Source organism: Mustela putorius, unplaced genomic scaffold, assembly GCF_011764305.1.
Source record: "Mustela putorius furo isolate JIRA1106 unplaced genomic scaffold, ASM1176430v1.1 tig00000905_pilon_pilon_pilon, whole genome shotgun sequence".
NCBI lineage: Eukaryota > Metazoa > Chordata > Mammalia > Carnivora > Mustelidae > Mustela > Mustela putorius.
This window is the reverse complement of record NW_025421511.1, coordinates 864381-890400: the sequence shown is the minus strand read 5'-3', so window position 1 is coordinate 890400 and position 26020 is coordinate 864381. Positions and strand designations below refer to the sequence as shown.

Here is a 26020-nt window from a genome sequence, read left to right as displayed (position 1 = left end):
TTAAGGTTACTCGCCTTAACTAACAAAACGAGTGGTGAGTAGATCATCATAAAAAGGTGTGAGCTTTGCCGTCACACCCTGGTTCATGTGCTGTTCTGCAGTGGGCTCTGTGACCAGGGGCAAATTACTTAGCTTCTCTTAACATTATTTGTAGGCTGTGAGAAGGTCTACTGCTCAGGGTTTTTAGGCAGTTTACATGGGCTAGCTCCTCGTCTCTCAGTGTGCCTGGTTTATGGGAGGCTTTCAGCAGCAGAGGTGGTGGTGGTGACTCCGATGACGGCGGCTGTGTCCCTGCTGGGCAAGTGCTTCCTGCCTGGCATCTCGGTTACATACACAGTACCTTAGGACTTAGGGCCTCTTGTTACATAAGAACGTAGATGAGAAAAGCCTCACTTTTCTTGCTGTCTCTCCCTTGTTCATGGGAACAATGACACTGCTGTGGCTGTGTGAGTAGTTATTGCAAAGGTGCGTATTCTCATGTCAGCTGTCGGCAACCTAGCTGTAGTCTCGTGTCTCCTATCAGAAATCTGGGTGAGAATAAACAGGAAAAGTAAAGGTAATTGAGTAGCAAAAATTGATGGCACAAAGTCTGGGTGTTTTAATTACTTAATTTGTTCTTAAGCTGTTCCACTAAAATTTACACAAGCTTAAGGTCATAAGCCCAGGGGACTTAATACCAACATGACACATTGTACACTGAATCTTGAAAGTTTTGGAAGGTGCATTCTAGGCCATGTGTAGCCCTGCTTGTTTCAATATAAAAATGTGTTATTAAAAATTCCTTCAAACTTTAAAAAGATAATTGTTCCAAGAAAAAATACCATATCTTGTTTTTAGACTTGTACCCCAAATATGTTCCAGGATGATTTAGTTCTCACTGTTTATTTACGTTAGGTATGGTTGCTACAAGGTAGATCATTTGGTTTCCAAGATATAATCAGAAAGAGCTGTGCTTATCAGTATTGTGGAAGTGATTTGAATGAGAAGGAAGGGGCTTAGGGAGATGGCCTCCACAGGCAGCACAGACTATAGAGTAGAGTGATGGTTGATTGTTCTGTATATAGGTGTCTCCCGCTGACAGCTTTGAGGGTTCCCCGGTGTAGGAGGATATTTCCGTGACACTCTACTTAAAAGGAGTTGTAATACATTAAAGTGTATAATTATAACTTGAGTCATCAAGAAAGAATTTGTGAATGATAGAGATTAAAAAGAGATTTGCAGTGGCTCAGTGGGTTAAGCCTCTGCCTTCCGCTCAGGTCCTGGGATTGAGCCCCACATTGGGCTCGCTACTCAGCAGGGAGCCTGCTTCCCCCCTTTCCCTCTGCCTGCCTCTCTGCCTACTTGTGATCTCTCTCTCTGTGTCAAATAAATAAATAAATAAATAAATAAATAAATAAATCTTTTTTAAAAAGATTTGCAATAATTGATAAAATGATTTTTCATAAGAATAATTTTTAGTGTTTAACTCTTCTTTAGAATATTCTCTCTAATATGATGTATCGTCTAGAGGATTGCAAACAGCTGTAATCCTGTGGAAAACTGTCCGTTTTTGTTTAAACTATTGTTAACTGCTTAAATTTACAGGCTTTTATTTGCCACAGATCTTATTTTAACATTTTCCCCTCTAATTCAGTCCTTTTGTTCTGGCTTTTATGGCCCTGGATACATACGTGATGGTAAGACTATATTTTTTTCAGAGATTCTTACTATTATTTTCCCTCTGGTATCCCAAACTCCAGTTCAGTTTTCATTGTTATCAAAGAGATAGTTTGTAGCCATTTGCTTTCAGACCCAAGTCTCTGGTCCTCAAGACTCTTTACTATTTTCCTGCTTCATTTGCTTCATTTCCTCAGACTCTTTGGACCTTCTCTCCTATTTGCCACCTTCTATGCACAGTTGCCTGGTTTCTGGATCTTTGCTTCGGCACGGACTAGTCCTTCTGTTTGGATTTTCTTCTCTGCCTATAAACGTTGTTGTTAACACGCTCATGGCTTCTTATTTTTGCTTTTGCAACCCTTTAGTGATGACATACCCATGTATGACTGTTACTCGCCCCCTGGGTACGTGTGCCATGGGTCTGTAAGGGACGTATCTGCCGAGTGCAGCTGTGAGGCTTTGCTCTGACGTTGTAAGCTAGGATTGTGTCCTGGAATTCACCAGTAAAGATGAAGTGTCCTTGACTTGTGTGGAACGTATTAGTATATATACAATATATATGACAGTCTCACTTAGCCATTTTTTGCTTATAATTTTGTTATTTTTTTAGACTAAGAATTAGAGACGCTTTATTCTTTGTTCATGCTACTTTTGTTCGTGCTACTTTCATTTGGCAGTTTGTGACTTTTTGCATTTTGCCTCTGAAATCAAAAGCCCTTCGGAAATGCAAAAAGAAGTTTGCCTGGGTGGCTCAGTGGGTTAAAGCCTTTGCCTTCAGCTCAGGTCATAATTTCAGGGTCCTGGGGTGGAGCCCAGCATCGCTGTTGGGCTCTCTGCTCAGCAGGGAGCCTGAGCCTGCTTCCTCCCTCTCTGTCTACTTGTGATCTCTGTCAAATAAATAGATAAAATCTTTTAAAAAAAAAAAAAAAAAAGAAAAGAAAGAAATGCAAAAAGAAAAACCAACAAAAAAATTTTAAAATGAAATTTGTAATTTTTAAATATCTGCAGTTGATATAGTTTTAAAATTCTACTCATATTTCCAAAAGTATATTTCTAGTATAATCTTCTGAAGAGGCCTTTTCTGTTTCTGGGAAAGGAGTGCCAGACTTACGCACTATTCGGGTTGTATCTTTGCAGTGGACTGGATTATTGCGGATATTTTGGCCATCAGGCAGAATGCTCTTGGACATGTCCGCTACGTGCTGAAAGACGGGTTAAAGTGGCTTCCATTGTATGGGTGTTATTTTTCTCAGGTAACTTTTTCCATGCTTTCTTCATTATATATGTAGCTTATAAGAATTTTAGATTGGAAATTTAATATGCACTTAATATAAATGTGTAGGTTGTTTTGTTTATTTTTATGGGTTTAATTACTTATTCCAAACAGAAGTAATTTTACTGGGACATTTTTAATGGTGTGCATTTTTGTGCATGTCTGATCACCCAGGTAGTTAAATAGGAAAAATACAAGCATACAAAAATCAGACAACTAGGAAAATTTAAAGGCATACAATCTGATAGATGATTCCCTTAAGAAATTAATAGTAAAACTGAATTATGATATGTAGGATATTAAAAAATAGTGTGCTGTAATACAGCGTGTTGAGCATGAGTATCAGGTGCATAATAAACATTTAGTGAATGATATTTTCCAAAATACCCTCAATTTGCTTCTGCAGCATACATGTGGTCAGGCCACTGACCTGCTCCAAGTGTGTGTTTATCCGCCGTATCACGTGCCCGTTCCCGTGTGCGGCAGTCACGCTCCACCGTGCCCTGCCTCGCTACAGCCCGCCTTTCTTTTTCCAGCCTGAACCGGTTTCTCCCTCCCTGTCCTCCTTCAGGCTGTTGCTTAGTTCAAGGCAGTAGGCCTTCCTGTCTCCAAGGCTCAGTTTAATTGCGATTAGGAGCCCTTCCTGAGCCTGGCGGTTCCCTCCACCCTGCTTTTGTCTTGGGCTCTCTTTATTATTACACTTACCAGATTCTCTTGGTATCGCACTTGTATACATATTTCACTTCCCCACTAGTTTTTAAGTTCTGTAAGGAAAGACATCTGGCCTTCACTTCCGTGGCTTCCATATACCTGGCAGGAACCCAGGTGCTTTTGAATTAAAATAGGCTTTAAGAAGCAAATTCAATGATGGCGAGAACTAACTAGTATGTAAAGAGTAGGCATCACGTCCGCTACAGCTTGGGGAAATTTTACGTTGTGGTATACGCATGCTGTGGTTTTTGATTCTAAAGGTTGCGTAAAGAATGAATCTATTCTTACTTGGGCTAGCAGTGGCATGCCTTCTGTAGAGCACTTGGAGTTTTTCCTCTGCAGTCAGACACGCCAGTTTCGATCTGGAAGGAACCACCACCAAGACGGAGGGCTCCCTTGCTTCCTCTCCTCTTTAGGGTCTCTGTACAGTGCCCTCCTTGTCCCTATCTGTGCATTTCCTTTTATTCATATTCTTGGTTAAGACGAAATCAAATTCAGCCAGTTGGTTTATTTTACAGATGAGTTCAAATTAGCATAGACAATTAGCATGGGAACTTGATGCAAAGTTTTGGTGACATACACGTAGGAAGTTTCATGAAGGATCTCTTAATTGGTAGGACCGTGCCTGTGTTAGTTGGCTAGGACTGCCCTAACCAAATACCACAGATTGGATCTTAGATAACAGATACTTGTTTCCCCACAGCTCTGGAGGCTGGAAGCACCAGATCAATGTGTTACTGGCATTGGTTTTTGCCGAGGCCTCTCTTCTTGGCCCACAGTCAGCTGCTTTCTGCCTGTGTCTCTCCTCTGTGCATATGCCTGTTGATGCCTAACCTCCTCGTCCTCTGGATTCAAGCCCACCCTTAAAGACTTTGTTTAACCTGATTACCTTCTTTTTTTTTTTTTTTTTTTTTTAACCTGATTACCTTCTTAAATACCCTGTCTCTGAATACCGTCACACTGGGGGGATTAGGGCCTCAAGATATAAATTTTGGGGGAACACAGTTGAGTTCATAACCGTGCTACATAAGCACCTGTAGCTGGGACAGTTTTAAAAATCCCTAAAGACCGTGAGTATTGACATTCTAAGGACACTTTTAGTGATTATGTCACTGGAAAAATTGAGAGCTAAGAACTATGTTACTGATCAAGCTTTTTATTTTAAAAAATGAAAGCGTTTTTAACTGTCCACAAAACAGAATGTTCATGTGTTTTTCGAGTGTCATGTAGCATGTGGTTTTTATGTCCGTTATGTTGACACCTAGGACAGCTTTCAGTTAAACGTTTGTGAGATGCTCATATTTGAATATATTAAATACAGTTTAATTCCTAAAATGTAATTTTATTCTTTTGGGGAGTAAAGTTACCTTTTTGATGACCAGCCATTGGATGTTTTAATAGTAAATTCTTTCCTCCACCTTTTTTTTTTTTTTTTTCTTTAAATGCGGCAGCACGGAGGGATCTATGTAAAGCGAAGTGCCAAATTTAACGAAAAGGACATGAGAAACAAGCTGCAGAGGTACATGAACGCGGGAACTCCAGTAAGATCATGCTCCTTCTTACTGTTTTCCTTATCAATTCCCAGTTTTTCGTTTAAGAACTAAATTAGAACTTAAGAATTGTTTTGGAAATGTGTTGTCCTGTGGGTGGTAAGTGATTGGGAGCTTTGCTGAGGCAGTGCACGCCGTCTCCGTGTAGGTGAGCGGCTGCTGAGGGTTCTGTCCTTCGCTGGGGACCGGCGAGAACGGTGGGTGTCTGCGGCCTGAGGCTGGACGTCCAGACCACACCCGCGACCCTGCACTTCCGCTGCTCTCCGGCATCACATGTAGTTTGAGAAGGAACAACTTTTCTGTGTGTCAGTGTAAATTTGGACTGCTTGTGTATATTCAGTTATTTTAAAAAAGGTATGAATATCTACAAATGAAGAATCATTCAGTGTAAATATTGGTTATAAAAACTTGCTCCCTGGAAAAGGCATCTTGGTATTCTCTTCGAAGAATGCTAACTGCTGCCCAGTGGCTTTGCCCCCTGGCCCCACTGAGGGCAGAGCACCTGCTTGCAGCCACTTTGGTCACCCGCGCTCAGGGCCTTGGTCACCCGCGCTCAGGGCCTTGGTCAGCAGCGCTCAGGGCCTTGGCTTGCGGCTACTGTTTTGTTATCACCCCCCCCCCGCCCCCCCCCGCCCCCCTGTCCTCTCTCAGCTCCTCCCCCCTTTTGTCTTCTCTCGAGCGGTCCTTCTCTTCTCCTCTCCTTGCTGGCGCCCAGAGGTAGCACAGAGCTCATATTTAAAGACGAGTCTACTACAGTCGGCTGATGAGGTGCCCTAATGGCCAAGAGTTTTGCTGAGGAACCTCGTCTGGCTGTGTCAACCTTATGACGTTGCATCATTTGGGGAAGAGCTGGTGTAGAATGTGGTGAGATAAACACTGCCCCTTGAGCCAGTTACTACTTACCCTTGAGAACGCAGTGTAGCCTTTTGAAAGATATGTTTACTCTGAACAATTTGGTATATTTGGGCAGAATGGGGGCTGTTGTTTATAGATCACCACAAGACAAAATAGATTGGCAATATGTATATTTACTGTCTTTTCAAAAAATAATTTTAAATTTCAGCAGTGACTTACACATTACAGAGTCCGTCCCTCTGCTGCCTTCTGGCTGTGTGCCATCTCGGGCAGGGGAGCTGCCAGCTGGTTTCTTGGCTATTCTATAGACATTCGTCTGTGCCAGACAGATGGGGACAGTCCCCTCTTTACAGTCCCCTCTTTTCAGCGTTCTATATGCAGTTTCCCCAGCTTCTCTGTTAGGTGTTTTTCTCTCTGGCTCCCCCACCCCACTGCCTCCTCTGTGTTATGTGTTTTTTCTCTCTGGCTACCTTCACAAGTTTCTCTTTGGTTTTGGTTTGCAACACTTTAAGTACTGTACATCTTAGTGCGCTCTTTTTCTTTTTCCCTCCCTATTTGTTCTTCTCGGTCTTCTCTGAACTTGGACTTTTGGCTTCGTGTCTGTCATTAATTTTGGAACATCCCTGGCTCTTATTTCTGTAAATGTTATTCCTGTCCTGTTCTCTCTTTCTTCTCCAATTACCCATCTTTGGGGCTGTTTGTTCCCCAGTCTTTGGAAGCTTTTTTCTATGTTGGTTTTTTTTTTTTTTTTCCACTTTCTTTCACCGTTGTGTTAGTGTTGATAATACCCACTGACCTATTTTCCTGTTCACTGATGGTTCTCTTGGCTTTGCCTAGCCTGCTGGTGGCGCCAGTTGGAAGTGTTGTTCATCTCTGTTCCTGTTTTTCATTCCTGGAATTTCTTTGGATGCTGTCTCATGGTTTGCACATCTGTGCTAACGGCAGCCGTCTGATGATGAGGATTGACCTCCTTTTCTGCTATAACCTTTATTATGTTGCTGGCATGTACTTGAAATTCCCCATGTGATAATTACAACATCCCTGCTATATCTGATCCTCAAATTTTTCATTGCTCTGTCTCTTTGGACTTATCTCACTTTTTTAATAACTCTTGGGATTTTGTTGAACGTTGGGCCTCTTGAGTAGAATAGTCGAGACTGAAGTAGTCTTGATATCTGAGAATGGCTACACTGGTCCCTTTTCAATGCTTCCAGAGGGCTTGAACCAGTTTAGTCAGGAGTTATATTGACTTTGGGTTTTACTGTTGAAATAATTTTTCTCAGAGACTTCAAATTATTGTAGCGTTCTTTACTATGTGTATAGGGCCGGAGATGTTTTGCTGGAGAGTTTTTCTCAATTCCTGTTCCACACTCAGTTTTTGGCACTACACTTAGAGTCTCCTTTTTGCACCTCCCCCAACAATGTCCTCTGGATTCTCGCTAGTAGGGTGGAGAGGAGGTTTGGGAGGCGGAGGGGGGAGGGGTGGCTTCTTGTCTGTCTCAGGGAGGTCGTGGGTACAGCCTTCTCTGATCCTGCATCTGTGCCCAGGATGTGCTCCTGCCCCATTCTCGGCAGAGAGTTTTAACCTGCTGTACACATCTCCCAGCCGCATTGGATTTTCATCACTTGAGAGTTTAAGAATGTTCTGCAGGAAAGGTAGAGAAGAAGGCTCTCAGCCAGGCTTCGTGCCTTCCCAGCACCGGCTCTCTCCTCCCGGAAGCCTTCCATCACCATCACCGCTGTCATCGTCATCACCAGAATGAGTGTGCAGGACATTGCCTTGGCCCGGCCTTTTTTTTCTTTTTCTTTTTTTTTTTTTTTTTTGTTTGTGCGGTTTGTGTGTATATGTGGGGTGTGTGTGTGTGTAAAGTGTGGTTGTAGAGTAAATCTTCTGAGTTGTGGTGAATTATCTTGTGTCTGTAGCCCCCAGGGCTTCTTCTTTTGAACTAGCCCTACTTAGCCTTTGCAGCTTAAAATTTTAACTAAATCTTGTTTTTGCCAACGGTTGGCATTTGCCCCAGGTAAATAAATGCGTGCATCTCCTCTCTCTGAATTGCCTTTCTTCTTTTAGATGTCCAGGTGAGCTGTTGCCTTGCAACTTCAACTCTGATGGGTTCAGCTTGTTGTTTTCTGTCCTGTTTGTTTGTTTGTTTGTTTTTACATTGGAGAGATACTCTTGTAATATCTTTGTCCTAAATGGAAGCCTCGTCCTGTTCTTTTGTTAATGTGTTGTAAAAGTTGGAATGATTTTAGATCTACAAAAATGTGGCATGGATAGTACAGAGTTTCCCATTTATTCTTCACCTAGTCTTAATGTTAACATTTAATGTTAACATCTTTCCGAACCATGGTACGTTTGTCAAAACTTAGAAAGAAACATTGAAGTCGTACTACTAATTGAGCTACAGACTATTCAAATTTCTCTAGTTTTTCTAATGTCCTTTTTTATTTGTTTGTTTCAAGATGCAATCCACTATACCATAAATCCTTTTAATGCCTGTTTTTAAACTTTATTTTGTATTTTTCATGGTATGCCATACTGTATGGCTATTATCAAATCTGTTATTTTTGCTTTATTTATTTATTTGACAGAGAGAGAGAGAGACAGGGAATATAAGCAGGGGGACCGGGAGAGGGAGAAGCAGGCTTCCTGCTGAGCAGGGTGCCCAGTGCTGGACTCAAGTCCAGGACCTTGGGACCATGACCTGAGCTGAAGGCAGATGCCTAACAACTGAGCCACCCAGGCGCCCGTGTTATTTTTGATTTAATCTTCAAACTTTGTTTCTTTAAATTTTGAAGGCATCACTTAAAAGTTGTATTGAGTAAATATGTATTTAGTAATCTCAGTATGTGAATCCCTGTCATTTTCTACCAGTTCTTGCTCATGGTACTTTCTTTCCTTATGTGCTTGGTTAACTTTATCTGCTCCCGATTCTATTTGGAAAATTATCTGTAGAAATAAACTCCAAAGAGTAAAAAGTGCCTTCCTCCAGAGAATCTTTGCATTTGTTTTAGTTGGGCCCCTTAAGGCTTCTTCACTGTGAGCGCACCCAGACCAAATTCTGAACTTGAGGTTAACTGGACTAAAGTTGCAAATCCATGTGAGACTGATTGACTTCTGGTTTACTTTTGCCCTAAGAATATGGTCTTCGGTGTTCCTTTACTTCGCTTCACTCTTTTTTTTTTTTTTTTTTGAGAGAGAGAGCGAGCAGAAGCAGGGGGAGTGGCAGACAGGAGGAGAAGCAGGCTCCTTGCTAAGCAAGGAGCACAATGTGGGACTCTCCATCCCACAACCCTGGGATCATGACCTGAGCTGAAGGCAGACACTTAACCGACTGAGCCACCCAGGTGTCCGAACTTCTTTTCACTCTTATTAGAAGGTCTGCGGGCTTTATTTTGATTTTTTCAGCTCTTTGATACTCTTTAAATGATGTTATATCCAGCTTTTAAAATTTTCATTAGGAAGGCTTGTTCAAATAACCTAGTCTTTTACTTTGGGCTACCAGAGAACTTTCTGTTTTTCCAGGGCAGAAGTCTAGCTTTTCAATGTTCGTGCAACAGTGCTGAGTTACAGACTGGCGCTGCCATGAGTGCTTGTCGCTTTGAGGCCAGACCAGATTTGGGGTCGTATCTCAGGTCTGCCATGTAAACTTTGTTACCTTGCACAAGTCACTTAACTTCGTAAGCTTGTTTTCTTTATATGTTACAGCTGTTAATAATTCATTGGGCAGCTAGGATTAAATAACATGATTGAAAGTTACGCATATTGTAGCAGTTTCCAGCTGCTGCTGTAACAGTTTACCACCAACTCACTGACACAAAAGCACAGGTGGCAGAAGCAAAAATAAGTAAGTAGGACCGCGCCAAACTAAAATGTTTCTGCACAGCAAAGGAAATAATAACAAAATGAAAAACAACCTGCAGAAAGGAAGAAAACATTTGCAAGTGACATACCTGATGTTAATTTTTAAGATTAGCATGCAGCCCAGCAGCAAAAAAAGAAAGGACTTGAGTAGACATTTCTCCAAAGAAGACATACAAATAAATGGCCGACAGTTGTATGAAAAGGTGCTCAACCTCAGTCATCGTCAGGCAAATGCCAGACACACCTGTTACAGTGACTGTTCTTAAATAGTTCTCAAAAGTTAAGGGTTGGTTGAGGACTTAGAGAACCCTTAGACATTGTTGGCAGGACTATAAATTGGTACACCCACTACAAAAAATGGAGCGGAGTTTTCCCAGAAGATTAAAAGTAGAAATATCACATCCGGCAATTCTGCTCCGGGTATATATTCAAAGGAAATGGGATTCTGTCCTGCGCTGTAGTCACTGCAGCACTGTGCACAACAGCCGGCTGTGGACATAACCTAAATGTGCATCAACAAATGAGTGAATAAAAAAAATGTAGCATGTATACACAACAGAATATTTTTCCGTGTTAAAAAAGAAGGAAGTTCTGTCATTTATGACAGTGTGGGTGAACCTCGAGGGCATTACAGTAACTGAAATAAATCCTAGCACGACAAGTACTGCATAGTCTCACTTACATATGGAATTTTAAAAAGTTGAATTCATAGACCTGGGGAGTAGAGCAGTGGTTTACCAGGGCCTTAGGGACTGGGGGGAATGGGGATATGTAGGTCAAAGGGTTCCACCTTTCCGTTATAGGAGGAGTAAGTTCGAGGACATACGGTAGGCGTGGTGCCTGTAGGTAATAATGCTATATTGTATACTTGGAATTTGTTAAAAAGAGTAGATTCTAAGTGTTCTTAACACACACAAAGAAATATGGTAACTGTGCAAAGTGATGGATAGGTTAATTACTTTGTGGTAATCGTTTCACAATGTCTGTGTATATTAAGACATTACATTATATACCTCAAATGTGTATAATTTTTATTGTCAATCATACCCTTAAACACCTAGGAAAAATAACAACATATATTTATTATTTTAACCATTCTGGAGATAAGCAGTGCAAAATGGATCCCACCGACTAGAATTGTGGTGTCATTGGGGTGGAGGTCCCTTCTGGAAACTCTAAGGGAGAATCCATTTTCTTGCCTCTTTTAGATTCTAGAGGTTGCCTGCATTCCCTAGGTCATGGCTTCTTTCTATCTTCAAAGCCAGCGATGGCTGTTCTGGTCTTTTTTGCAGCCGTCATTCTGGTTCTGACTCTTCTGCCTCCCCCTTTCATCTTTAGAACCCTTGCGATAACATTGGCCCCACCTAGACATTCTAGGCTGACCTCATTATCCCTCAGTCCAGTGCTAGCAGTCTTCAACCCCCTTGCCATGTTCTGTAACGTTTTCACAGATTCTAAAGATCCAAATGTGGACATTTGGGGGAGGGGACATTATTCTGCCTGCTACGTTCATGTATGCATTTGTGTGACTTTGTACTTGTTTTCTGATCATATGTGTAGCACTTCCATACTTAAATAATAATCTCTTCGAGGAAGGAGATTGTTACTTTGTATCCCATCACTTCTTTTGCATTTTTCCCTCTGTAAATGTATAATGAGTTGAATGTTTCTGATTGTAATTGTAAACTCTTTTAACAGTTGTGATTTACTAGACTGGATTAATTTGGGGGGAAGAAAGCAGAGATGAACTATCTTATTTATATTCTGTACGTCTAAATATGAAATGGATTTTTATTTAAAGCCAAAGCAGTAATTAAGAGATGTCTAGCTAATCAAAGTATATTAAGTTCTGAGATATCATTTCCATATCAATGTGCCTGCTTTGAAACTCTTTAGTGAACTAGACAGAATTTTTAAAAACCGGAGGGGAAGGAAACAATGTAACGAGACTGCCACACAGTGCTTGACATTTTCACATACTTCCTTTCCTGCTCACAGCTATCTTCAGTCTTCCTTTGGCAACGAAACTGAGGCTCAATTAAAAGTAAATTAACTTATCCAAAGCACGGAGGAAAGGCTGTTTTTAACAGAAAGTCGTCAGTTCCATAACTGGTTGCAATATGAGTATATTTCAAATTCTTAAATGGCTCTTTTCTTTCTGAATGAAATTTTAGTATGAAATAGCTTGCTGATTTCCACTAGAGGCGGAAGTATCTACACTTAGAATGGTGCCCCACATCTTAACTAGAGATCTTAGATGCAAAGTCAGCCCTCATTAAAGAAAAGAGAATCTCTGGTTCCTTCCAAATGAAAATTTAGCAGAATAAAAGATTCTGTGAGCAGTGGCAATAACCTTGTACATCCTTCGGCTTGTCGTGACTGTGTGCCAGTTCTTTCCTGTCTTCCTTGGGGCCTCCCTGTCCTCGAGCAGGGGTTTTCCTGGATTGAGAAGTCAGTCCGGAGATGTCACACCACCCCGGAGTTCTTTTCTTGCCCCGATTCCTCGTGTTGCGTCCTTCCCCTCCTCTGTTGCCACCTTCTGCATCTCCATGGGAACTGCGGAAGAGTTCGGTCTTTCTGGTCGGCGTGTGAAAGCGGCGGTGAGGAAGTTATCAGGTGCGAACAGCTGAAGGAGGAGAAAAGTTTTACTCTAGAATCGTGACTCTGCGTGTGTGCTCTGTGGCATGCTCAGCTCTCCTTAGGCTGAGGAGTCCTGCTTCGGCCGTGTGGCCCTCAGAGGCCATTTTTGGGAACACAGCATGCGGAGCTGATTCCGGGGAAGGCTCGAGGCCGCTGCGCAGCTCCTGTCGCTCCCCTTTGTCCCGATGCTTCGTCTCACATTGGGAAAGCACATCTGTCCTCATTTTAACAACAGCAAGTTGCAGTATAGTTTGTGCCAAGCGCACGCTAATTAGACTACGTAAATCATCACCTGCTGTCATTACCGTAGCTCTTGGAGGTGAGGTACGGGCATCCCTTCCTCCTGCAGACAAGAAGCCTCAGGCACACAGAGGATAAGGAATTTATCCCGGCTCTCGGGGCCCGAAAGTGGAGTCTGGAGGTTGAAGCCGAGTAGTCAGACTCTTCTGTCTTCTTTCTCTAGTTGCAGTCTTTGTGTGTTTGATTCCCTGCAGAAGGTCATCTGCTTTGTGCAGTGGCGGCCAGTTTGCGGCTGTTAAAATGTGACCCTCAGAATGTTCCTGTACGAGTCTTAAAATTTTTTTTTTTCTTTTTTTGACAGAGAGAGAGATCACAAGTAAGCAGAGAGGCAGGCAGAGAGAAAGGGGGAAGCAGGCTCCCTGCTGAGCAGAGAGCCAGACTTGGGATTTGATCCCAGGACCCTGAGATCCCGATCTAAGCCAAAGGCAGAGACTTAACCCACTGAGCCACCCAGGTGCCCCTGTACAGGTCTTTCTTTGCATCAGTGACATGCCTTTTCATATGATAACAGAGTCTTAACAAAAGTTTAAAAAATTTTGCTGAAGTCTGATTTATTGTTCTTTCCTAAAATTTCTGCTTTTTCTGTCCTACTGTAAAAGGGTTTGCCAAACTCAGTGATACTAAGATTTTCTTCTTTGTTTTTCTTTTGGAAGTTTTAGTTTTAGTTTGCATTTAGGTCTGTGGCCCATTTCAAGTTAACTTTTGTATATGGTGTAAGGTGAGGATTTGTGTGTCCGAATACGGATGTCCATCTCCACGTACTGAGAAGGTCATTCTTTTCCCCGTTGTTTGAAATCAAGTGACTGCAGACACATGTGTCTGTTTCTGAGCCATCTATTCTGTTCCGCGGATCCATCTGGATCTCCCCCTGCCTCTACCACACTATCGTGATTATTCTTGCTTGATTATGATAAGTTCTGAAATCTGGTGTGGTTAAATCTACTATATTTATTCTTTTTCAAAGCTGCGTGGCTGTTTTAGGTCCTTGGCATTTCCTGTATAAATTCTAAAATCAGCTTGTCAGTTTCTGCATAAAAGCTTGCTGGGATTTTTTAATTTGAATTGCATTGAATCTATAGATCATTCTGGGAAGAATTGCTATCATAATAATATTGGATCTTTGGATCCAAAAATACAGTGTTTATTTAGGTCCTCTTTAATGCAGTGGTTATTTAGGTCCTCTTTAATGTCTCTCCGCAGTGTTTTGTGGCTTTTAACTCTACAGATTTACTCATCTTTTGCCAAAGGTATCCACATTTGCTGAAATAAATTCTTAATTTCATGTCTTTTGATGCTGTTGTAGATGACATTGTTTTTTATTTTAGTTTATGATTGTTAGTATCTAAGCATTCAGTTTATTGACTTTTTTGTTCTGTAACCTTGCTAGACCTATTATTTAGCAACATTAAAAATAGTAATATTTCTTAGACTTCTTACATGAACAGTCATGCCATTTGTGTATAAATACAGTTTTACTTCTTTCTTTTAATCTGGATGCCTTTTGTTTCTTTGTCCTGCCTTGCGCCCTGGCTAGAACCTCTAGTCCAGCCTTAACTAGCACTGGGGAGAGTAGGTCCTTGCCTTGCTCCCCATGTGTTGGTGAAAGCACTCATTCTGTTCCCATTCTTGAGGTCTCAGACCCATCATTCACTCCAGTTAACCTCTTGTAATTCTCCTTCATAACATCTTGCTCTTTTTCTTCACAGTCACAGAAGTGTAATTATAAAATTTGCTTAATGTACTTTTTTCTCACTTGTCTCCAAAGACTGTATCTGTATCATTATCCTCCCTAGGACCTGGCCCGCAGTAGGTGTATAAGAAATACGTTTTGAATGAGCCCTGAAAAAACTGTTCATTCTTGCTTTCCTGTTGACCATCAGTGTTCTTTTTAATGAAATGTATAAGAAATGGGAAAATAATACCACATGAATTATTAATAACCATTCAAATCTTCTTTTTTTTTTAACCATTCAAATCTTGAATCACTTTATTTTTGAGTGCTTGAACCAAAAGCTAAAAATCATCAGTAATTGCTTTCATGGCTTTGATTACAAAGTTCACTTATTTAAAGATTTTATTTTTTAAATTATTATTATTTTTTTAAGTAACCTCTGCATTCAGTGTGGGGCTGGAACCTATGACCTCACAGTGGGGATTCCTATGCTCTGCCGAGTGAGCCAGCTAGTTGCCCCATAAGCTGATTTAAAATCTGTTCGCATGATAATGAATTTGTGGGTTTGGGAACTAATTTTAATTTTACTCATTTTTCTACATTTTTGTGGCAGCTATGGTTAACCTTTCTTATCAAAGATCAGGATACATAGAAATCTGTTAACTTCTAAGTTAGGCAATGATAGTGGGTTCTAAAGACAATTTATATGGATGAATAAAAAATGTATGTATTTTCAGGGAAGTTGAAAATGCAGAATTATAGAGCTGCCATTAATACAAGTTTTTCAGGTGAAAGTTTGGAAGAGATTAATCATGTTAATCTAATGAAAAAATGTGAACTCTCTCATAAATTTATTATGTAGGAGTTTGATAATCCTAGACCATTTAGATAAGGGAACGAGTCTGTACCAGGTATATAGATAGACAGCATCACCTGGAATCAGATGAGGTTGGATAAAAGGAACATAATTTTCTTTCCTGCTATCCTCCTATCCCTGTGTTTCCTGTATTCTGTTTGTATTTGAAAAGATTTGCTACAAATGCCTCAGTTGTGTGTTCTGGCTATCAAGTAGCAATGTCGGTGTACTTTGGGTAACTCACTTCTAACGTTAGGAGTTTCTCATTGTATAGTTTCACTGTTTCTATCTTTATTTTCCCAAGCAGATAAAAGTAAAAACGTAATTGATTACTTAGTAAACATCCAGCTTTCTCCTTTATAAGTGCTTTATTTCAATTTATGAAGCTGCTTAAAAATTGAATTATTTAAAATGCATTAAGGAAGCTGTGTAAAATAATAGTGGGAATCTTTTGAAATGTGAATACTTACTACATTTAATATTGTGGAAATTTAGATATTGCTTTGGATGGGATAAGCTTTTATTATTAATAGTTAGGGACACTAATGTCTAAAATTTGCATCATTTAAAAATGTCATTTTTCAGAATCTTAGGGGGAAAAAGCTCTTTAATTAATTGAGGCTTTAAATGAGTCAGAATTTCATGGGCAAATTTTTAATTAATGAATATTGGTGTGTAATTAGAAACATTGTTAGAGTCTTAATGATTGACCTACCAGTGAATGTTATGACTGCGTTTTAAATATAATTCATGCTAAGATTTAATTGCATTTTTGCATTTTGTTTGCTCTGCTTGAAATGAAGGTCACATGTAAAACGAATATACTTTTTTCCTACCATAGAATGTACTCTCTCAGCATTAATAGGGTTGGCACTGGTAGGTTCACAAGAACAACAAAAAAAGCTCACACAAAACAAACCAAATTTCTTTATGTTTCACAGATGTATCTAGTGATTTTTCCAGAAGGAACAAGGTATAATCCAGAACTAACAAAAGTCATTTCAGCTAGTCAAACATTTGCTGCTCAAGAAGGTAAGTAAAAACTTGACTGTACTTGAAAAATAATTTTTAAAAATAAATATCTTTTTCATTTTTGTTCCTGGAGAGGATATTTATGTCTTAAAGCAATGGAAATGAGTTAATGTGTTTATTTCTTTAGAGAATATATGTGTCATCTCTTTGGAAATGAAGTTTCTTCGTTAAATCTTATGCATGTTATTTATATATATATATATATATATATATATATGAGATTAAATTCGAGGCCTTGCTAAAATACATATTCCAGTGCCATGGATTTAGTGAAAATCTGGCTGGGTACCAGATTATGGAGCTTTTTCTCCATTGTGGGTTGTATGATGGAAAGAGTCTCTGTTCTGTGGGCTGACAGACCTGGGCTAGAGTCCCAACTCTGACGTCCGTCAGGTATGTGGGTGCGAGTTGCCTCATGGACTCAGCTTGTCTCCTCATCTCTTGGGACATAGTACCTCAGAGGTATACTTATGATTGCCTATGTATACGAATTACATTAGAAGTATGTCAAGTTCCTACTGGAGAATGTGATGCAAGTTTGGTTTACAGTACTTGGAAGTTACAAATGTCCCCAATAACAGGAATGTTCTTAGTATCTGTGTTTTAGAAAGTTGGAAAACTAATATACCTATAACCTGTTCAGTTTCGCCAGTTTGGGATATAAACAGAAAACAGTGGCTGAGCTGTCTTCTCCCTGTTGCCCTTAATGATGGGCTGTGAATTAGTGTACGATCTCCGTACATTGATCCCTAAGCACTTCCTGAGCCCATGCCTTGAGCTGTGTATGGGGCTGTCTAGGAGAACTTGTTGCAGCAAGAGCAGTGTCTCAATCTGCTCTGACCAACATGGCAGCTCCTACCCACATGTGGTAGTGCATCAGGGGAAATGAATTTTTATTTTTGTTAATTTTAACTAATTCATTGGGATCTGATACAAAATTCTTGATAATTCCATTATTGGAATTCTTTCCCTAGACTTCTGTAGGGCTTGTCTCCATTTCCTCCTCCCTCTCTGGTGATTCCCGGCAGTCTCCTTTCTAGTCTCCTCGTCTGCTTCATTCTCTCCTGTTTCAGATGTTGTTCTATTGTCTGACTTTGCTCCTTCATTCATTTCATTTTCATATTTTTTCTTATGGCCTTCATCCAGATCCATAGCTTTGACCACCGTTTATTTGATTGCTGATGGCTCAAAAAAGCTTTCTTCCACCCGCATCTGTTTGACTCTAGACCTGTAGGTGTAGCTGCCCAGAAGAGAGCTTCACTTGATTGGCCCAAAGGCCAGTGATGCTCGACATCACTCACCATTAAGGATAAACAAATCAAAACTACAATGAGATATTACCTCACACCTGTCAGAGTGACTAAAATCAAAACACAAGAAACAACAGGTGTTGGTGAGGATGTAGAGAAAGAGGAATCCGCATGCTCTGTTTGTGGGAATGCAGAGTAGTGCAGCCACTCTGGAAAACAGTATGGAGTTTCCTCAGAAAGTTAAAAATAGAGTTACCCCGCCATCCAGCAGTTGCACTACTGGGTATTTACCCAACGAGTACAAAAATGCTAATTCAAAGGGACAAATACACCCCAGTGTTTACAGCAGCATTGTCAACAATAGCCAAATTGTGGAAAGAACCAAATGTCCATCAACTGATGAATAGATAAAGATGTGGTCTCTATATACAATGGAATATTACTCAGCCGTAAAAGGAATGACATTTGCTATTTGTAAGATGTGGGTGGATCTTGAGAGTTATAATGCTAGGTGAAGTAAGTCAGAGAAAGACTTTGCATAATCTTATTTATTTCCTGAGGACCTCATCTCCAAATGCAGTCACTTAGGGGTTAGGGTTTCAAAATGAATTTGGGGGGTTGGAGGATGGAGGGGACACATGAGTCCATAACAGGGTCTTCTATTATCTTCCTATATGTTACTGTATTTAATACTAATATTTCTTAATTCATTACTTTTTAAAATAATTTAAGATGAATATTTACCTTGTATTATCCAATCTCACTAAGATGTCTGTTTAAGATAGTTCCTAAAAGATACTTAAATTTAAAAATCCACAGTAATTTTGTAATGCTAGATCAAGTATTTTTAAGTAATTCTTAAAATGGCATAATCATGATATATACCCTAGCTTTTTAATCGGATAATAACCCACTCACCTATAATTAATCATTATTAATCTGTTCTTTTTTTCTGAGTTGTAGATCTTTTTAAAGTTACCAGAAGGGGGGAAATGAATAATTTGTCTTATAGATATAATTTTTAATTACTGATTGTTCTTTCTTTAAATTCTACAATTGGAGAAACTATTGCTCTCTATCAAAACTGTATTTTCTCATGACTATAAGGTAACTGTTTTCCACCATACACAAAAGAAATTGATTTGTGAACCATATATCTAGAAAAAGTGTTTCCTGTTTTCTTTCCTCTTAGGTCACAACTATAATCAAGATTACTTCAAAATAAAAATGAAAGAACTTGTTTCTCCATCTGTTAAACTAATTTTTCTTCAAGAAAGTTGAAACTTAGTAGCACCTTTTAGTCCGTGATAGTCACATTATTAATATTGCTCCTAAAATACCTTCCTTTGAATCTAACTTTAAAAAATAAATAGAAAAACCCAAACCAGCCTGTTTAATTTAGATTTTTAACATGTGATATGTGTTAATGTGTTTAAATAATTACACCTTCTACTCTTTAGTTTTTCATGGTCATTGGTACTGGCTGGCTTAAGAAGTATGAGTGATGGATATGGGTGTGTCTGTCTTAACTCTAAATATTTTAAGGTTCTGGTTATTACTATTTCTTAGAAGCGTTTTACTTCAAAAATGTATTAGCCACAGACTATGGCCATTCGGTATTAAGGTTGTTATTTAAGAGAATATCCGTGTTACCATGTCATGAATTCTATTAAGAATATTAATATTCTTAACAATATTAATTGTTCCCCTCAGAGGTTGTCATTGTAATGCTTTCTAAATTTCCTTCTCACTTCAAACTGAATGTTAGTTACTTCTTTAAAGAAGACTTACTCATATTTCTAAACAAATTAGTCAAGATTTTGTTTTTAGTTACAGTCTCTCCAAGACAAAAATTAAGATTTTAAAAGGTCTGAAATATAAGTAGACTCTTCAAGAAACTCTTAAATGTCAGGTAAGCAAGGTATATATTGAAACTGTTTCACTTTGCAATAGTAAATTAGGGAAAAGGGAATTTTATTTTTAGAAAGGCTAGCATGCAACTTGTCATTTAAAAAAATCAATGGTGAGGAGCACCTGGGTGGCTCAGTTAAGTGGCCACCTTCGGCTCAGGTCATGATCTTGGGGTCCTGGGATTGAGCCCATGTTGGGCTCCCTACCTTGCAAGGAGTCGGCTTCTCCCTCTCCATCTGCCTGCTGCTCCCCCTGCTTGTGCTCTCTCTGTCTCAAACAAACAAATAAAATCAGTGATGAAACATTTAGTAAGAAAAACTGCAACAGAGTATGTAAATATAATAGTATTATATGAATATAAATAAAATAGTATCAGATAAAAATGATCATTCTAAAATTGTGTTTATTAAATGTTTGTTTTGTTACATGCCCAATTAGATCATTTTAATTTAAATCCAACAAACTGGTCAAGGAATGACGTCTTCCTCTTCTGACTTCCCATGGTAGTTCATTTCTTTATCAGTTTTTGAACTATTAATGCAGTTTTGTGTTGTCAGGTATCTGTCAATCTTTGCAGTGATTTGTGAGGTGTAGGATTCTGCCTGTTCCTAGGAAGGCTACAACATAAATCTCATGGGCCTCAGTTACTATTGAATGAAAGATCATAGATGGTTCAGGATATAAAAATAGAAAAGAATCACATAGAACTTGTATTCCCAGTCTAGAATTCTTTATTCTTTGTATTTATTTATTTGTTTGAGACAGAGAGTAAGAGAGAGAGAGAGCACAAGTGAGGAGAGGAGCAGAGGGAGAGGGAGAAGGATGTTCCCCACCGAGCAGGGAGCCCCATGTGGGGCTCGATCCCAGGATCCTGGGATCAGGACCTGAGCCGGAGACAGACGCTTAAGCTAACCAACTGAGGCCCTCAAGCACCTCTAGAATTTTTTATTCCTGTATGCAAGGCATTTTTGGAAAAGAATAGGGATGAATAAAGGGAGTAAGATAGCTTTTAAATTATATTTATATTTATAGTGCTTCCCAAGAAACTGGTTGTTTCACTTTGCATATCAACCTCTCCATCACTGTCTGAATTACAGCTGTATCTCATTCTCATCCTTTGGCCTACTCTTCCTCCCCGGTTCTGTAGCATGTTTCCGCCTGGCCCCTAGGCAAGTCACAGCCTTGGGGATGATAGCCGGGAGCACCAAGGGGAGTAGTGTAGAGAGGATCAAGTCACCACTGTATGCTCGTGCAGGGCTTTGGACAGAGCAAATGTCCAGGACTTTTTAAAGTTTGGTTTTGCTTGAGGCCACTTCCATACCATTTACTTAAAATTTTTACCAAAATAAATATTATCCCTTATTCCCCTAGCCTTTTCACTCCTTCACTGGCTCATTTGTGATTAAGAATTCAGCTGTTCAGGCCATGGCCCACGTTCTGAGTCAGTGGTTATTGAAGTGTTGTCTGAACCAGCAACATCAGCATTGTCTTGGAAATGCCTTGACATCCAGATTCTTGGGATCCACCCCACATCTGCTACATCAGACATTCCAGGGGTAGCGTTCTGCCTTCCCCACGATTCTGGTGCCTCCGAAAGTTTTAGAACCACTCATTTAAATAAGATTAGTCATGTGCTCAGCAGGTTACTTGAGTCAGATTTTTGTGTTTTCTAGGACATGTGGATCTAATATTTATTGGTGAGCGAACCTTTATTTTATACTTAGGCCTAACTAAGAGACAGGGGAGTTTGGTGGCAGTTACGTACCCACTGTAGGAGACTTGGAGGTGGGTACAGGGAGGCTCTCCACGTGGGTCCTGGTAACATCCAGACACTGCTGCTGCTGTAATAGCTCCTACCCTTCTCTTATGTGAAATGTTTGATTTTGACTAAGTTCCCGTAGTCATTATAGATATATTGCTTTTCAGAGGTTACTAAGAAATTTGGAATCTTAATGCATCTTAATCCTCCTGAACCTGTTAAAGTGAGCTTCATGTTGTTTTGTTTTGTTTTTTACTATAGCAGCTGGCAAGGTGACATATTTAGACTTAGTAACCCTAGTAATAATAAAAAAGATGAACTTAGGGACGTATCTATAATGGCAAACTGAATACCTCGAATTTTCAAATTATTGGAACAAGTAAAAAAGATCCTTGTAGTTTTAAAACTCCTTAGGCTTAATAGCATTTGCTTTTATCCTATGAATAGCACAGAGTGTTGTGTAGGTTTAATTGTCCTTTTAAAACAAAAAAGGAATTTTTTTCCTCTGTAGACTAAATGAAAATTACGCCTTGCAATGTCATGCTAATAAGTTTAGGTGGCAAATGGCAGGCTAAACTAGTATTTGCAGTATATGGTGTTAATCAACTCAATATTAAAAGAGCACATGCTAACCTAAGAAAAAAATATAAACTGGAAAAATGGGAAAAGCTCATGAATGGGAAGATTAAGAGATATGAATGATCCACACACGAACAAATGTCAACCTGGCAAACATTAAAAAAGAAAGTTACTGCCCAGGGTTGACCCACATTTGGTGGAGCGGGCACACTTCTTTAGCAGGGAGCTGAGGGGGCGTGTTTGCTCCTTGTGGAAGCACATTCGGAGACCTTGGTGTCTTACAGCGCTACGCGTGTGTTCTTTCATGGGTCGGGAGGCCAGAAGTCTGATGTGGGTCTCCCTGGGCTGGAGTTGGGGAGGGGTGGGGGTGGTGGGCTGCGGTCCTTTTTGGAGCCTTTTAGGGAAGATCTCTGCTTGCACAGGATCCTGGGCTCGGTCCAGTGCTCTGTTTCACAGTCTTGAAATTGTAGTGGGTCCTGCAAATTCTGTCTCCTTCTTCCTCTTGCTCGCTCTTCCTTGCCTTGAGCCTGTTTTCGGCCTGATTCTAACCTCGCTTTCCTTGGTTTCTTCGGCTTTGGGCCTTGCCTAGCTCTCGCCTGCCCTGCCGGTGTGACTGGAGCCTGCCCGTTCTCAGCCCTGCCTGATCCACTTTGGCTCCTCCCTACCCGAGCAGTTCTGTTTTCCTTTTCCCTTTTGAACAGAACTATCTGTTCTTTTTTCACCTCACATCTCAGGGTGTCTTTGCCTTGAAGGAGTTTTGTTTCTCTGACAAGATTGCATCATTGAGTCATGCATATCCTTCTGTAGTTCACGATTTTAATGTCACTGCTCTAAGAGCTGCCTTTTGCACACCTCACCAGCACGCTCTTGTCTGCTCGCTTTGCCCCGGTTTGCCGTGGTCTGATTCTCATATAAGCAAACTGTGTGTGCGCGCGTATGTGTGTATCTATGTGTGCGTGCGTGTTCGCACACCCACGTGTAGCACACGTGTGGTGTCACTCTTCTCCCTCTCTTTTGTGCTAAAGGAGAAGTTTGGGCCCCTGTCATTTTCCTATTTGACTCCACCTGTTCTGAAGAGGTCTGTTCCCTTCCAGTTTCCCAGTGACCTCTCGCTTAGCGGCATCCGTTTGTTGGACGGTAAGGGGGTCCTGTGGTTTTCTAAGCTTGGAAGAGCAACAGACTGGGCGTTAATAAACACATGCAGGACGGAGTGGGCTGTTGGTGTTTTCTCACCTCACTTCACCCCTTCTGTAAGCTTCCATTCCCACCCCTCCTCAGAAAGTACTCCTCCAGGTAACAGGTGACCTTTGTTTGGCCAGGGGGCCACTTCTCAGTTCTGGATCTTTCCGTGTCTTTCGTTGACTAGTTCCTTCTTGAGATGCTTTCTTCCCAGGGCCTCTGTGCCAGCCCATTCTCCTTGTTTTTCTCCTCCTCTTTGGCTGTTCTCTTTCAAGAGCTGGAAGATAAAAGGTGGGAGCTGCAGAATGTGGGTCGGATCGAGAAAATGTGTCGGGGCACTCGAGCTGCTCCTGGCACATTCTGCAGTGAGAAGAGTTGTTTTTTCCTTAGCTTTTCTTACATATTAATGATGGGCATTTCTTATTCATCTGTCACAAAACTGATTTTTCTGTCTTTCAGCATAATTTTTTAAAATACTGCTTTGTCTTTCTGTCTTCTCACTAACTTAATGAATTCTAGTAAGTGTTCTTACTGAATACCACAGAGTGATTCTGTGGAGCTTTGGACTTAATAAAATTGGGTGAGCTCCAAAAGCAAAGAAGGATGTATTAACTAATTTAATCGACAAATGAATGTTTCCCAGCCTTGTATACTATTCAGCTTTTTGTCATAAGTTTTTGAATAAATTAAGCTGCTTCTGCCCTGGGGACTTCAGTCAGATATGTGGTTGTGGGAATCTTCTTCTTTCCCACACCGCTTTGCATTTTAAAAATTCTTCTGCAGGAGGATCCCAACATACTATAGCTGTTCTTCCTTGTGCAGCTGATTTTCCCTGGAGAGAGGCAGGAGAAGATCCAAATTAACTTTTGTCTAGTCTGTTTTCATGTTACTTCAGAAAGCTACTCTGTTCTGTTACACGGTCAGTAAATATTCTAATCAAGAGAAAGAGAGGCCGTGGGGAGTATGAACAGTAGTGGGACACTCAATGGATGTGATTGATTATCCTGTATAAAGTACAGTGTTTTCTCAATTACAGAAACTTTGAGAAGTATATACAATGTGTGTGTGTGTGTCTGTGTCTGTGTCTCAGATATACCCAAGAGAACAGAGAGCCTGTGTTCATGCAGAAATTCGTTGAGCCCTTACAGTTCCTATGAATGTTCACAGCAGCGTTATGTATAGTAGCCAAAGGTTGACAACAACTCCAGGGTTATCATCCAAGCAGCAGATAAACCGAGTGTAGCCGAGCCATACAGCGGAGCATTACTCAGCCACGGAAAGTAAGGAAGCACTGATCCCTGCCCTAGCAGGGATGAGCCTCAGAAACACTGTGCTCAGTGAAAGAAGCCAGGCACGAAGGGCCACAGTACTGGGACCGCATTTGTGCGGACTGTCCAGAACAGGCAGGCCCAGGCAAGGAGAGCCCTCCGTATCTGCAGAAGGGCCGGGGCGTCTGTCTGGAGGGACGGACATGGTCTGGAATTTGATGGTGGTGATGGTGGCTCAGCTTTGTGAAGCTACTAAGAACCACTGAATCGCAGTTTGGAATGATGAATTTTATGGCATGTAAATGGTATCTCAGTTTAATTTTAAAACAACAACAACAGAGTTCTAAGCATCAAGCCCAGTGTGCCACATGAACTAGACCACAGCAGCTCTTCCCTTGGGCACTCGATGTGGCTGGGGTCTTTCAGGTACTGCCTCCCTCCTGCGTCCCTATTTGAATAGAAATAAAATTAAATCGTGGACTAGGAGTCCGAATTACATATCGTACTCCTGAATCTGCAGTGACCCTGGGCAGGATGATGCAGCCTTGATTCTTTTTTTTTTTTTTTTTTTTTTATTTAAAGATTTTATTTATTTATTTATTTGACAGAGAGAGAGATCACAAGTAGGCGGAGAGTCAGGCAGAGAGAGAGAGAGAGAAGCAGGCTCCCGCTGAGCAAAGAGCCCGATGCGGGGCTCGATCCCAGGACCCTGAGATCATGACCTGAGCCGAAGGCAGCGGCTTAATCCACTGAGCCACCCAGGCGCCCCGCAGCCTTGATTCTGTGGCCAGAGATAAGGATGGTAGTACCTGCCTGTGCCCGGGGTTAGCAGATTGAAGGGTTTCTGATAGGTCATAAGCTTCCTGAGGGCCAGTGTTCTAACAGCTTTCCCCAGCGTCTCGTACCTGAGATGTTTAATAAATATGTAATAAATGAATGTTGATTTAAATATATCAAGTCTTAATTAAGAGTGCTTTCTAAACCTCAAGCCCTGTCCATGTATATGAGATATAGCTTTAATATATTTAATATATTGTGGTCTATTCCTAGAAATTTAAAGACAGTCTGGATATTATATTCTGCTGAGATGTTTTGTAATTAACTCATGGCCACAACCTCTCTTTTAGGCTTTGCAGTATTAAAGCATGTGCTGACACCAAGAATAAAGGCAACTCACGTTGCTTTTGACTCTATGAAGAATTATTTAGATGCGGTCTATGATGTGACAGTGGCTTTTGAAGGGACTATTGATGATAAAGGACAGCGGAAAGAAGCCCCGTCCATGGCCGGTGAGTTGATATTTTCAGTGACGTCCTATATTGGCGAGTGTGTCATTAGTCTCTTCAGCGGGTACATGTACTTCATAATATTTACTTGATGTATTTCCCAAGTGTATGCTTGATCTGTTTTCCAGGTATTTTTTTACTAATCCATAACAGTTTGAATTTTACAAGTCTTTCCTGGTTGCCACAGTAGTCCTTCGGACTTCCCCATTATCATCAGCTCAGTTTCCTTCTGCCCCGAGTTGGCACGTGAGGACGGGAGACTGCAGACATCAGAGAGCGGGATGGGGAGGAGAGTGCTAAGCCAGCCGTGTGGAGGTCTGCGGATGGCCAGCGCCACCTTTGTGTGGACTTGTGAAATTTAGTATCTCTTTGGCAAGA

At 40.6% G+C, this 26020-nt stretch overlaps 1 protein-coding gene across 1 annotated transcript in view; it reads left to right on the top strand.

Annotated features, from left to right (window-relative positions):
- The window catches only part of AGPAT5 (1-acylglycerol-3-phosphate O-acyltransferase 5), a 54167-nt gene that overhangs the window by 16881 nt on the left and 11266 nt on the right, over positions 1-26020 (top strand). Inside the window, exons 3-6 of the mRNA XM_045086168.1 lie at positions 2794-2909; positions 5092-5181; positions 16320-16410; positions 25484-25645. Of these exons, the coding sequence (XP_044942103.1) occupies positions 2794-2909; positions 5092-5181; positions 16320-16410; positions 25484-25645 (459 nt within the window). The remainder of the gene's footprint in view (positions 1-2793; positions 2910-5091; positions 5182-16319; positions 16411-25483; positions 25646-26020) is intronic.